Source organism: Wasmannia auropunctata, unplaced genomic scaffold (assembly GCF_000956235.1).
Source record: "Wasmannia auropunctata unplaced genomic scaffold, wasmannia.A_1.0 LD335986.1, whole genome shotgun sequence".
Classification (NCBI taxonomy): domain Eukaryota; kingdom Metazoa; phylum Arthropoda; class Insecta; order Hymenoptera; family Formicidae; genus Wasmannia; species Wasmannia auropunctata.
This window is the reverse complement of record NW_012026904.1, coordinates 706,679-721,719: the sequence shown is the minus strand read 5'-3', so window position 1 is coordinate 721,719 and position 15,041 is coordinate 706,679. Positions and strand designations below refer to the sequence as shown.

At 45.2% G+C, this 15,041-nt stretch overlaps 1 protein-coding gene across 1 annotated transcript in view; it reads left to right on the top strand.

Annotated features, from left to right (window-relative positions):
* LOC105454342 (homeobox protein cut) overlaps positions 1 to 15,041 on the top strand; it is a 127,078-nt gene that overhangs the window by 99,250 nt on the left and 12,787 nt on the right. The window contains 4 exon segments of the mRNA XM_011696903.1: positions 10,934 to 11,252; positions 13,189 to 13,480; positions 13,525 to 13,641; positions 13,643 to 14,457. Of these exon segments, the coding sequence (XP_011695205.1) occupies positions 10,934 to 11,252; positions 13,189 to 13,480; positions 13,525 to 13,641; positions 13,643 to 14,457 (1,543 nt within the window).

Here is a 15,041-nt window from a genome sequence, read left to right as displayed (position 1 = left end):
ACCATGTGGCTTTAACAGCATATACAATTAGGTGCGTCCGATTTCTTAAAACAGATACATTAGTCAAAGGCTATAACGTAACCGGGGAAGGTTTCCGTGTCGGTAGGGTCGTCTCTCGCCCACGCATTTGTTGCAGTGTCATTTGTCTCCAATATCTCTCGGCGCCCCTGGGACAGCCGCGCCTTCGTACGAACCGCCACGGACAATGCATGGAATAAGCCACAATAATAAAAAGAGTCAGTGCGCGGTGTCGCGGTGTCGCGAAGGAAGGGTGATGCCGGCGGTAATAATATTGTCACGATGATTGATACGGCCGGTCTAAAGTTTTGTCGATATTCCCGACATACGCGGCTATCTTACGAGACGGCTTATTTAATGATCAGATCGATCCATCCGGCAGTTGGTCCTTAGACTGCATCGGACACGACAAGATCGGAAGTATAGGAAAAATGGCTTGTAATAAAAAAATGTTCAATATTTCGACGAGTCTGCGAAAATGAAATTCCTATAACAATTGATACGTAATCAGCATTTATTGACTATTGAAGTTCTTATAACTCTACCGATTTGCATACTGCATCGTGGGTTGTCGCGAAATACAAATATGTCAACCATACGATGAATTCTGAGCGATTTCTATTTCCGCGAACGTTTATAACAAACGGAGCAATAATATTGACCACAATAATGTGCGCTAGTGATCTAGAATTGTCCACCGAGTGTCCATTTCGAGATCTTAAACTTTTTCTAAAGCTTGATAAAATTAGGCCGATAAAAACAAAACTGTCAAAACTAATCATTAATATTATTAGATGATTAAACGATTAATATTGCGACTCTCGTATTTCATGACGCTGCAGGCATCTCGTTCGAATCTGATTGACGATGTAGTCGTACGTCGTGTGTCACCGGGATTCAAATGTCCAACCCTCCCCGGAACGAACGTTAAAAACGCCTAGATGCCGGCGCAAGGATCGGTTCCCACGTACGCGATTTTTTTCTTCCGCCGTCATTTGTCTCTAATATCTCCCGACGCCCCCGGGACAGCCGCGCCTCCGTGCGAACCGCCGTAGACAATATATCGAATAAGCCACAATGACAAAAAGAGAGCCGGTACTCGGCGACCGACGCCGTGAAGGAAGGGTGGCGTGGCGGCGATTGTATTGGCCGCGACGGTGGCGGTGTCGGCGGTGTTGCCGAGTGGAAAACGGCGGGGGCGGGAGGGGTTGCGCGCGGGTGGAAATGAGAAAGACGAAGAGGGTGGGCGACCGTGAGAGACGGTAGCGGAAAAGAGAGAGAGAACGAAATGCAGAAAGGAATGAGAGAGGGAGAGAGCGTGAGAGAGTGAGACCACGTACGAAAGGATGATAGCGGCGAAGGAACGACAGGGCGCGGGGGAAGAGGGGGAGGAAGGAACGATAGGCGGAAAGAGTGGTCGACCGCGTAAGGGAGGAAGAGTTCGGAACGGGAGAGGAGAGACGCACCATATAAAACCGAGGCGCGCGGAGAAAAAGAGATTTGCATTGCCGGGCCTCGCGATGGGGTAAACCGGAGGGGCCGGGGGAGGGACAGGGGAGAGATGGGACGGCTCTCGCAATATATCGGGGAGGAAGGGGATTTCTGTTGGAGAAGACCGAAGGGGTTGAGTAACGACACGTATCATACGTGGAACCATACACCGGCGGACACGTACGTTCGATATCGCGCGGTGTTTTTACGTCGAAGTTTCTCCCTTCGCTTCCACCAATTAGACTGCGCGAAGGAGCATCTTCCCCTCTGCCCATGCTGGCTGAACACCTTCGAGCTGACGCGGCCGAATAAATCATTATTTCCAATTGCGATCTCGCGCTTGGTATCGCGCACAGATTCGTTTTCTATAGCTATTAATCGCATCGCTTTTCTTCTCATCCTCAATATCGCAAATCCGCGCTAATGAATAATAACTTAGTAAGTCTTACAAAATTTTCGTTCTAATCTAGATCGCGCGTCGCACGTGAGTTATAACCCGTATACGAAACATTCCACAAACGTTCCCATCGAGTAATGCCACAAAATCGTCGAACGGGAATAATCGCCCTGATCCCTATCTTTTCGCGAAACCGCTGCCGCGCGACGAGCCCCGAGTCCTTCGCTCCTTCGATCGGAACGTGGGTTTCGGTATTTCCCGACAGCGCACCCGCCTCGCTCCGGAATGGCGAAACTCGCAACTTTCTCATTAGCCAGCGCGACAATGCAGTCAGGGTTAGAGACGTGTGTGTAACCCGAACACACACTCGCGCCCTCCGATATATGTCACTGCCGGATGGATAATAATGTGTGCTTCAGCCCGATCGGCAGTTGTCGTTGCTCACCCTCCGCGATTCGACCTATCGTGCACCGCGTGTGGTGTTAAGCGCTCGGTACCTTCGTATACGCGCATATACGCGCGTGCAAAACGCACACACGCGAGATCGCGCCCACCTACCTTCTCCCACCGAGGAGGAAGAGCCACCGCATAAATGTCAGAGACCAGCGGCTGAGCATTTCCTATCGAGCATTTCTGTCAATAAGCGCTGCCGCGTACAATGACGGCGATTCGAAAGCTGCTGATTATGAAATAAATGCCCGACTCGCGACCCTCGCAACATTCGCGCCCGTTTATGATCTCTCTGTCTTTCCCCGGGGGGATGGGAGGGGGCAGAGGGAAATGATTGTTTGCAACCCGCGAGCTTCCTCCGTTCGCGCCCAGACGCCGAGTAAGCCGGCGACGTTGACACTTTCGATACCCGTCGATGGACCGCAGTGATTTCAGACGGGAAGCGTCAGCCAGAAGTTTTCGTTTAACTTTGCAGCACTTAATGCGATATCGCTTGCAATAATATAATCTTCTAATTTATTTTAAAAGTTTATTTTATTTAAAAATTGACACAACATTTCTGAATCGTTAATTCTATTATTTCTTTGATATAAAAAAACGTTGTGACACTATACTTTTATTGTAAAATTGAAGTGACGCTGAAAAAATGATTTACGCAATTTCTTGGAATCCTTGATCGTTTCTTTCGGCAAGTAAACGAGCAAGCAGAGGAGGGTGCCATTATTGCAAATTTCACTGGACATTGATACGAATACGCTCGGACGTCTTCCTCTTTAGTGTCCCTCTTCTTGCCGTCCGCAGCCCGGGCAATCCGTGCCCGTTTCTCTCGTTTCAATATTTCTCTCCGGCGAATGCCCCGACTAATATATGGCTTCTGTCGAGCCACCGCGAGTCGAGTGTGGGTGGGCGTACGTATTCATAAACGCGTAGTCCTCGTAATGCAAATCAGAGAAAGAGTCGGGGAGAGAAAGAGGAACAGGACGAAGGAGAGATGAGATGGAAGAGGAGTACGAGGGAGGAGGTGGGAGGGAGGGAGGAATGACGAACGCGGTTAATATTAATTCTTCGTGGTCGCCGTCCGGTCGATTGCGGATCGTAGCAGCGCAGGTGCCGAAGATGGCTAAATCCTTTGTAAACATCGAGGAATTATTAGGTCAGCTGTGGAAATAATTTATGCCCGTAACGATTTAATCGTTCCGTTCGCCGCAGCGAGAACATGCGAGCGTATTAGGTCTATATATTTAATTCTCATTTGTCTTTTATGCTACACTGGCACACATCACGGTGCATTAATGAATATCGATACTTTCGATAAGCGAAAATGACATGATTTATTTTATTAATTTCCATCCGCGCTTCAACGAACATTTATACACGATTAGTGAAGCTTTACAAATAATTAATGTATCATAATAATTTTCAATATCTCTTCAATAATATTGAATATAAACGCGAAACGGACTTTGTGTGCATCGCCGATTCTCGACGAGAAGTTTCGATTGTTGGTAGCTGTACAAAAAAAAGGGGGAGAAAAAAGATTCGGTGCAGTCGCGCTTTAAGCAAGACTGTTTACATACATTTCTGATAATACAAGTTTTTAAAACAATACCGTAGCTCAGGGTGACTAAACCGAGCGCGAGGAGATGTCGTTCCATTATAAAGGCAATATCGCATGGTCGAGTCTCTACCTGGTATTACTAGCTTTCATAATCTGATGTATATTACGCATAACCGCGTGTATCAGGGGCGCGAGAGTGAGAGACGAGGGAAGGCGTGGGAGTGGGTGAGGGTGGCAACCAGGAGGATCGCGTACTACCGTATGTATAGGACCGGTTTCGGCAAAGAGTGCCCTCGCCGGTGCTCGCTCGTAATAAGCATAAATCCTCGGAGGCTTATCTAGCGGCGCCCAGAAGAACGCTAAAATAAAATATCATACATTTTGCCTTCTACCCTTCGTACCGAGGTACGTTACGACCGGCGACACCCCTCTTATCCGCCTCCCTTCGCTACCCCCAGCAGTCGCTTTCTCATCCCCCGCAACTCTCCACGCCGCCGTGTGTAGCTTCTAGTAAGGTAAACATTGCCTTCCGTTGCTTAACGGGCAAACTACTTCGAGAAGTCTTGATTCTCGCGGGCGATTTCAAGAGTTATTGTTGCCCCAATTTACGAGTAATTGCGCGCTAAAAAATTCGCGCGAAAAAACTTTAAAATGTATTTACTGCAAAAATCTATTAAGACTGCAAAAAATTTAATAAAAATTATTTTTATTATTTAATTTACTCTAATATACTCTTTTATATAATTAAAAATAAAATTTCAAATTTCGGATATTTTGTTTTTTTCCTATTTAATATTTCATTCGCGTTCTTATTAATAAGATGTCTTCGTACGAACAATGACGAATCGCAGTTGACCATATCTCGCTACTTTTTTCCACCTACGGCAAAAAATTCAGACATGTCGCGATAGGGATGGTGAGCGCCCTTTCTGTCGGATTTTTGCGAGGGTATGCGCGTCGATGCAACGCGAGATGTTGGCCAAAGGCACGTAGTCAGTGTAATGAGGCGAGATACATTCGGCCTCAACTCTCTCCGCGCCCTCTTCCTTCTGCCGCTGTTGCTTTTCTCTTTCTCTCTCCTTCCCCCTTTCTCATTCTCCAGTTCCCATGAGGTGGTATCGTACCAACGGAGGATGGCTGGCGGAGAAGCTCGGCCAGAAACGCGAAGGGGTTCGAGGGAGGACGCGCGAGAGAGGGAAAGGGTTGAGCTCGAAGCCCGATCAGTCATTAGACAAGTGGGTATTCACATATATCGAGTTGTAAAATCGATAGGGGTGTCCGTTAGCCGTGTATCCTGTAAGGAGGGTGTGGTGGGGATGAGATGCGAGCTGATAGAATGAGAGAGACGTGGGCGAAGACGGAGAGAGGACGAATGACCGACCCAGCTATCTCGACGCCGGCCTGACGGAGACAGAAAACGGAAAGCCCCTTTCTCTCCATCTATACTTCCCCTTCGACCCCTTTTGTTGCTTCGCCACCCTCCTACAGCCCCTAGCCACCCATCCTCCTTCTACTCCGTCTCCTCCACCTCCTGCCACCGCACGTATCCAGTCCTTGCATATTAATCCTGCCCATAATTCCCACTTCCCAGTTTGGGCAACCCTTCGCTTCGGTTGCTTCAGCTACCCACGTCGGCAGAGTGAAAGGGAAGGAGAATGAGCAGGAGAATGAAAATCGGCGAGATAGAGCGAGAAAGAGGAAGGCAAGCCGCCTCCTATCGATTGGGTTTTCTTTCCGACCTCGGCTTTTAATTGGCATTCTCCTGTGGCGAGAAGAGGAGCGAACCTCCATGGGAGAAAGCTCCACGGCCCAAAGGGGTGCTTTGCCGCTAAAGGGGTTGATACCGGCGATCTTTCCTCCCGAGATGCAAAAATGGAATCTTCCTATCGTGACGCGTTGATATCGGCCCTCGACGAGGATGAGACTCTACAAAAGTCCGGCATGATCTACCGAGATTCAAATTCTCGCGATGGATCAAGCGATATATATAACAAAGCGTTTGTTCACGCATGAAAGATTCATCGAATTTTATGGATCGTTGGTTCTTAGGAAGATGTGCTCACCAGAGTTTTTATAAATGTTTATAAAATTTCACTTTTTTACTTTACTGTTATCTGTCGAAAGTATAAAACGTTAACTATTATATTTTTTGTGTCACAAAAAGAAATTTGCAGTTGTATTAAATTAAATAAATCGCAATAAAAATGAAAGAATTCGCACGTGCGTTCGAATCTGGATTTTCAGTCTCTAAATTAGATATGGCCATGTTATTTTCTGTTCGCATTTACTAAGATATTTTTAGATCAAATTATACAATTTTATGTTCAATCTTAGAAATAATCACTGACAAATTCGTCCTAACAGCAAAAAATCGATCACAAATCGTGAACAAATCAAACAAATAAATGAGTTGTTAAAGTATAATTTTTTCAACGTTTGATTCCATCAGAGGTACATCAAGGTAATGGCTATAGATCAAAGCGATATTAAAGTATCAGAACGTAAACGACAATTTATATTTGCGCTTCCGTCGTCCACGTGGAAACGATAATGCAACGACGTGGTAAGGGAAAGGGGAAACCGTGAAACCACGGAAAGCGAGAACGTGAGTTTCGACGGCCATGACGATCTCGTACCGACGCATCATTGGCGGACAGACTACGAAATTAATACGAAGCAAACGGCCATCTTGTCCCTGTACCGAATCTACGTACGTATACGAAAAGGGGTTCTAATGTGCCGCGGCGTATGGATATCGGAGAGCCGCGTTACTCGAGTCACCGCGTCCGTGCATACATTCGCACGTGTACGCGCGCACATACCCATGTGCGTGTAACACACGTAAGGATGAGAAAGGCCGTGGACGTATGCGTGAAGATTGATTATACCGCAGGAGAAAATGTGATCAATAGCTCAACAAACAAAGGCCTCCGACGCCTATATAATGCAAATAGCAAAAATCGCGTAGGATTAAGGGAGTTGCGAAGGGAAGAGGACGTGTGTGGGATCGTGGAAAGGAGGGAGGGAGGGAGGGAGGGGGGTCGGGATGGGAGACGATAGGGTGGCGCGACGGTCAAGAAACAATACGGACGCGTGCGGCTACTTCAAGTTTGCTTGACACCACCGCGTACAGGCAACCCTTGCGCACACCCTCCGCGCGTTCCCTTCGACTTCGCACCCTCCGGTTCTTCCCTATACGAGCCCAGCCTCGGAGCCCACCGTCCTCGCTTTAATTTGCATACGACCGATCATGTCTTCCGACTCGCCTTCACATCCTCGTCGCCATACCTCACGACCATCGATCAAGCCCCGATTGTTTTTGCTTCAACTCACCCCCACTTTACCACCCGGATTGGACGCCTTCGTGCTGGGGGTTGCTCGTTGGTCACTACCCCCCACACGTACGTCTCTTATGCGCGCACACCGACTTTGTGTGGCTCTGCAGCAGTCGAGAATCTCACTAACGAGCGGTTCTCCTTCTACTGATGACATTGGTCCAACATATAAAACCTGCCAACATCCGCTCCCCTTTGCTGCCTGTCCCTAGTGATAATTCTTCACTCTTACTTCTTTCATGATCTCTACCCTTCTCTTACCTTTTCAACTTTTTCCGTAAAATAAACTAATGATTGTTAAATTGTTTTTTCAAAACATGCTATATGCAATTAATTCTTTTGATTTTTTATTCATAGAATATTGGACTTTTAATAATAAATAACATTGACGTTATCATTCTTATAATTGAAATTAATTATTTAATTAATTTGTTATGTATGAAAAGATGCAATAATCTAATTTTATCGAACATAATGACAAGATGCGAAATTTCTATTTGTCTCTCTTGATAAAAATAAAATTATTTGCAAGGTAGATTGGAAGTAAAATTTAATACAAGGTTGGAATTCAATATAGCAAATGATATATAACTGTAACAATCGAGAGTCCACAGTTTTTAACTTCCCGTAAAAATTAAATTTAATCGAAGCCCATTGATCCTCGCGTCATCTTCAAATAGGATGTAGTTATTAATACTATCCATATTCGAACCAACTGTGAGTTAAGGAGATAGAATCATCGTTATATGACAACATATCAGATCTCAGCTTATAAAATGTCAAAGTGTGATATAAAATAATCCAATACTAAATTTTATTTATGTAGGCATCATAAAATTAGTATGTTACATACACATATGTATACTATTAGCATATATAAATATATACTAATAATATACTAATTTAAGATTCATATAAAATTAGATAATACTATTTATGTAGGTAAAGAAATATATATATATATTTTTTTTTCTTTTTTTTATATTAATGTATTACAAATATTATGAAAATATATTGTAACTGAATATATTACAATGCATAAAATGCTTTCAATATCACGGTAATTAAACAGTAACTAAAAATTGTACACGTACATGTGTCCAATAATACAAGTAGCATTATGTCATGATCAGTTCTCTTTCGTATAAAACAAGTATTAGAAGAAAGTTTAAAGCAGGTACAGCATTCCGAAGCTTTACTCGCTCTATAGTTCGCTAATTGAAGAAACATATGATCACATTTTGCACTGTGTACGTTGATTTCTCGTTTTATTCGCATCGTTAAACAGTAGTCACGAAAGAGACGAGGAGCAGTGTCGATAGACCGTTCTTCCACAACGCCAAACGCAAGGGGTGAGTGTCCGCCACGTGAAAAAAAAACACACACACACACACACACACATACGCGTCGCCGGGTCGCCGCCGTATTTATCGTAAGTTCGTCGATCGACGTGGTGTTAATTCCACCTGTCCTTCGTTTCAGGTTTCCCTCATGGCGATAACCTACCCCATCGCCGCTAATGGCGGACATTATTGCGAGCGATCGCGGCAACTTCGGAAACTTATCCCTACATAAGCCACCTCTTCCCCCCGCCAGCAGCAACCACCCCTTTCTACCTGATAGTATATCGAACGTCAATGCGTACTTATCTACATCCGCGTCGGTTCTTACCTGTGTACTGCTCTTTGTGTGTGTGTGTGTGTGTGTGTGTGTGTTCGCGCGCGCGACTTCGCCACAACACGCATTCGTGTTCGCTTGCTACACATACACACATATCTATACAAGTAGAAACGAAGCTTCTGGACGTAAGCGCGTATCGATTATGGGTGAAACGGAGGACAATCGACAGGTAGCCGCCCCCGATAAATAAACTAACGAGTAAAAACGTGCAAGTTTACCGCGTGCGTCAAGGCTGTTCGATTTTACGCTACCGCGATGAGTCATGGCGTTACAAGGCGCCAGAGGAATGTAGTTAATTTCATTAAATTATAAAGACTCAATCGATACGTACGGTTATATATCCATTACTGCATCACTGAATACACCGCGTGACAAATCAAGAATGGAATTCTCGTGAGTTTGTAGATTTTAAATAAATTTTTAACCTGAGAGGAACGAGATCGAAGTCCGCAAGATGTAAAACACGTGTATCAACATCTGTGCGGCAGAGGTGCGAATTTTGCAAAATTGAAGTCGTTGCTCCTCGATTAACCCGCGGAGCGCGGAAAGAGAGACAATACCTCGGTGAGAAAAAACAATTGATATGATCTCGTTCACGTAGCTCGTTGCATCGTGTGCGCGCCAACGTACTCAGCTTTAAAATCGTCCCGTCCTACCCCTCTTTGAATCGGTTCTCTCGCTTCCTCTTTCTGCGCCTGCAGCCTGCCCTTCCCACCATTTCGTATCCTCGCGCACACGCATCCACGTGAACCCTCGTGGAATACGTGGATAGGTTTCGAGTGCTCGCAATTCATCGCGATTGATTGCGGCACAGTGGCAACACAACGATTGCCGTACGCTCTATTCGTCGCGATAATTTTTTGCCGCCGTTGCTGCCACTCGATTCTTTCAACATCCCGGATTCGTCCTCGTTATAGAGATGGAAAAACAAGACGGCTCGGTCGTACTGTAATTATTATGTGCGGATCGATGATGCATTAATGAGGGACGGATATACTTCGTATACGTCGCTGCGGGCGACACCATGGGTATAAATGTCATTGATTCTTTTATCCTGTAGGCTATATTTAATTTTTTCCGCTAATTAGTATTTTATAACATTTTCAATTCTTACGATAAAATCTTATCATTATTCTTGAGAATCGTTTATTATAATATAAATATTTTTTTTTCTAAAACTTTTCTAAAACACATATTTTAATTTTATTAATTCTAAATTATTATATATTTTATTATTAGAAATTATAACAAAACGTAGAAATTAGATTCGCTAAGTGAAATCATTTTTTGCAAAATCATATATGTATATTCTGCTAATAACAAGGTAACTGCGAAATCATATTTATTATCTAATTGAATTTCAAGAACCTCAAGTGTCGAAGCGACGAGATAGTCGGTGACATATGTCATAAATTATTATCGATACGATAATTGGATAACAATTCAACGATTCGATCGATTCGATTGAAACTTTATACGTAATTTAATCCACGGTAATTACATTCAGACTCGCCAAGATTTAAAGTTATCCTCTCTTAAGCGTTCGCTATTGATTTCCGTATATATTCCCGATAAAATTAATAAAGAGCTTCTGGTAAGCTCCTTACTAGGTTCGGTCCCAGATAAACGATGCTCGAATCGCGAAGGAGGAAGAGGAACTCGTAAATGTGATTCTATATTTGCGTCGATGATAATGTAGTTACGTTCCATCTCCATTTAATCGCTTCGAGTCGATTTCCTGATGAGCGATGCGAAAGTACTCGGCGATATTTCAGGAAGTAGCAATTCCTGTGATTTATATCGCGCGATGTCTTCCTTAATGCGGGGAATTTTATCGTTGGCATCATTTAATAAACGTAACGGACGCGAGACATCGTGTTAGAGGATATTAACATTTAAGATTTTCCAACTGAGATTTATACGCGTTACTTTATTGATTTGCAATTTATGTACGCGAATATGATTTTATTAGACGCTAAACGAGGTCGATGTTACTATTTCTAGATCAACCAATTGGTTGAAGAGGTGTCCAGGCTGCAGCAGAGCCTGCAACGCCTTCAGGAGACAAGTGCGCAAGCAACGGCACGGCTTGAGGAGGAACTCGAAGTGCGCAGGCAGCACATCAACAGATTGGAGAGCAAATTGGAACGGCAGAGGGACTATGACGATCTTAAACGCGAAATCAGTGTGCTGAGATCAGTCGACCTTTCGCAGATACCAACTGGCGAACCTGGAAAGAGCTTGGAACATCTTCTTATGGAGCGCTTCAAGGCGCTCCAACAAGTCGAGAACTTGAAACCCTCCAATACACCCGACGCACTCGGTAAGTGGTCTAACGATATATTTCACTTAAAATTGTTATGTATCAAAGATACGCGAAGTATTTAATTTTAATTGTAAAATATTGAAGAAACTTGAAAAAGGACAAAGCACGAAGAATTGCAAAATCAGTTTATCTGATTTTTTTCAGCGTTGTAATATAATTTTATATTGAAAATAATTGTTTCGAAAAAATTGGAACATTAAAAAATATTATTTCCAAATATGGATCATGATATGAATTAATCTAGAGTATATATGTAACAAATAGATAATAAGTCATGTATAAATGTCAATAGTTATACAGTAAAGTATATAATCTTGTAGAGATATCTGTTCTAAAATTAAAAAAGATAATAATTGGATAAGAAAAAAAATGAGGTGTTGGTAGGTCGGTCACACCTCGGCGATCTCGCTTCTAATTCTTACGCTACCGCTCTGATCTTCGGTCCCCGACACTCTCTCTTCGAGGCTCCGTCGACGGACTTTATCATCGAGTAACAATGAAAAGGACACGAGTCACGCAACGCGGAGACGCAAGAACGCTTTCATAGAATAAACGAGGGATGACTGAAGGAGCTTATCGGAAAAGAGAACAACAAAAATAACCCTGCTTGCCATTGTGTTCGCACTTTTCTCTGACTCTCTCTCTCTCTCTTTTTCTCTCTGTTTCTCTCTCTCTCTCTCTCTGCCTTTCTTACTATCTTTCCTTTTACTTCTATTTATCTCTCTCTCTTTCTCCCTCTCTCTCTCATTCTCTCTGCCCGGTCTATCTCTGTTTTATCATATTCCTATCGTCTCTATTTCTCTCTCATAAACATATCTCCAGACTTGGCTGCTTAGACTGCACTTTTTTCGAGCCACTCTCTCGCTAATATTAACGTACATTCGTGGAAGGTACTAACGCAAAACCGAACACACGTTAGCCCTTCAACTTTCTCTCATATAAGCCTACCCTCTTCTTTTACCGAATGTTCCAAATGTTCCTCTCTTGTCCGTGTAAAGGGTCCTCTAAACCACTCTTCCCTCCTATTTCCATCCGTACACTGGGAAACGCAAACTTCGTGCACGCAAATTTGTGGACGATATTCGCAATATTTGCCCGGGCCGAACCATTGTTTCGGGGACAGAGTTTATTATGAATCGATCCAAGCTGACAGAGAGAGCGCGCGATAAGAGGGAATGAGAAAGAGATACTCTATATATGCAGAGAGCCAGAGGGATACTGCAACGTGTCGCCCCTTCTAAATCAAACCGACTGAATTCATCCTTCTACGTCGTCGTCGCTCGCGTTCCTATCTTTCCGATCCGCTATTATTTCCTTCCAACCGTAACGATATAAGAGCACCGTATTTACGTAAAGATTCCACGTTTCGTATGCCCAGATTACGTGGTAATATGAAATCTCTTTCGAGGCCGCAGTCTTGATGGTACTTTAAAAGATTATACAATACTTCCCAGACAGCCACGTAGAGCATTTTTGTTCCCAATCCTACGATATTCCGTATTTGACATTCGCGACAAGCACGTCGCAAGACAAAGAATTGCGTCTTATTTGACGCGATTTCTCGAATCCGCGCGCGTCATCGCGATCAACATTCAACGTGAGATGGACGGTATCCTTATGTCCACGATTTCTTTCCGGGCGATCGGCAACGTCTCCACAGTCTTCCTCTCGTTGGCGTCCACGTCGTTCCTCGTTTGTACACTCAAGCGTGGATTATGATCCGACGAAGCGTCGAAAAAGAGAGTCTCGGTCATCCGACGTCCCGGAAGATGATCAAGAGAACCGAGGTCACCGGTCGATTTCGCACTTTGAAAGAGACAGCGCGGACGGACTGGCGATCAGAACGGGAACATCGCGAAGCCGAAATTAGGTTGAGTGTCATGTACGCGTGTGATCGTGCTGACGGGCTCCCTTGTGTTTTTGGTGGTTGCAGGTGGATTATCGTCACCCCTGCAGCGCGCCTCGACCGCCTCGCCCCACGGGGTCGGAGGTGTGCCACCTACGTCCCATGTGTCCTCCCAGCAACCACCGCCACCGCCTCCGACAGCAGCCTCCCTCCCTCCACGTTCCACCCCGACGCCCTCTTCGGCCACTTCGACGACTTCGAGCCTCCTCTTCCCGCCACCCCTCCAGAACGTCGAGACCTTCGGCTCGTTTCTCGGTGAAGAAATCGTCGCCAATTGGAGGCGGACATTGGAAAGGTCTATCATGAGCCAACAGCAGCAGCAGCAGCAGCAGCAGCAACAACAACAACAGCAGCAGCAGCAGCAGCAGCAACAGCAGCAACAGCAACAATCACAGCCATCTCAATTAAGCCAGTTAACTCAACAGCAACAACAATTGCAACAAGCCCAACCGCACATGGGTTTACACCCGCCAACAACGCCAAGTAGTTTAAATCATCTTCCATCGCCGGGTGCGGATCCGTCGTCCACCTCGAATACTCCGGTGAAATCGAACACGCCAATCACAATCGGTACAACACCCCTGGGCAGTTTAGATGTCACTGAGAAAGCGCCAACGCCGGTATCGGGACACGAGACGCCGGCACCTCCGACGCCATCCTCCACAACCGCCTTGACGTCGCCGCCGAGCTTCCAGCCACCGACGTCAATGGTGGAAACTAATACTCCTTCGGCTTCCATCAACGGCAGCGGTCTCACGACCGGCGTACCAAGTGCACCACCCCCGAAGAGTCCGCCCGATCAAGAATCATGTCACAACAATAATAATAGTCATCATCTAGCGAATAATAATATCGGCGGACTGAGCGTTCTCGATACGCTGAAGAGTCCATTTCGGTTTGACGATCGAGCGTATCCCTTCCGATTCGGTGACGAGTTCGGTGCCGCCGGTATGGCCGGTCGGCTGGGCGAGTCCCTCATTCCAAAGGGCGATCCCATGGAGGCGAGACTGCAGGAAATGTTGCGTCATAACATGGACAAGTATGCCTCGCAGAATCTTGACACCCTTCACATAGCCAGGCGAGTGCGCGAGCTGTTGTCGATACACAATATCGGTCAAAGACTATTCGCCAAATACGTTCTCGGGTTAAGTCAAGGCACGGTCAGCGAGTTGCTTAGTAAGCCCAAGCCTTGGGACAAGTTAACCGAGAAGGGCCGCGACAGTTATCGGAAGATGCACGGTTGGGCTTGCGATGAGAACGCCGTGCTGCTGCTCAAGTCCCTGATCCCCAAGAAAGGTGAGTACCGATCATCAGTTCCAGCTCTCTTCTCTCTCTGTCTCTCTCTCCGTTTCTCACTAATAGTTTTTAAAATTTTTATTTCAATCGTTTCGTACACTTTCTCGACGCGCCTCTGCGTAACGTCCGACACGACGAAGGCTGGATTCTCTGACGTCCCGATGTCTATGAAGACGGACGAGACATCGTAATTACACATGCCGCCACATTGTAGCGGATACTTGTGCAGGCAATCGTGATTAATTTCACTTCCTTCCATGCCTCGTAAACGCGATAAATTGCGTTTACGATAAAGTTTAACGTGATCATTCGAGGATGCGCGATCGAATAATTCGCCATCTTAAGTGTATAATTATGTTGAATCACATCCCGTTTTCGATTCTTGAGATAAATAAAGAACAACTTTTACAACGAGTTGTTCGTTACGATGTAAATCCTGCCTTCGTCGTCGACGACAGACTTGTCGATTGACTTGACTCTCGAAAATCTTCCGCCTCGCACTGCCAATAATCCATCTCGCCGAATCACTAACCACGAGCTGTCAGCTAACCTTTCGGCTGCCTAACGCGGGACCTGATGGTACT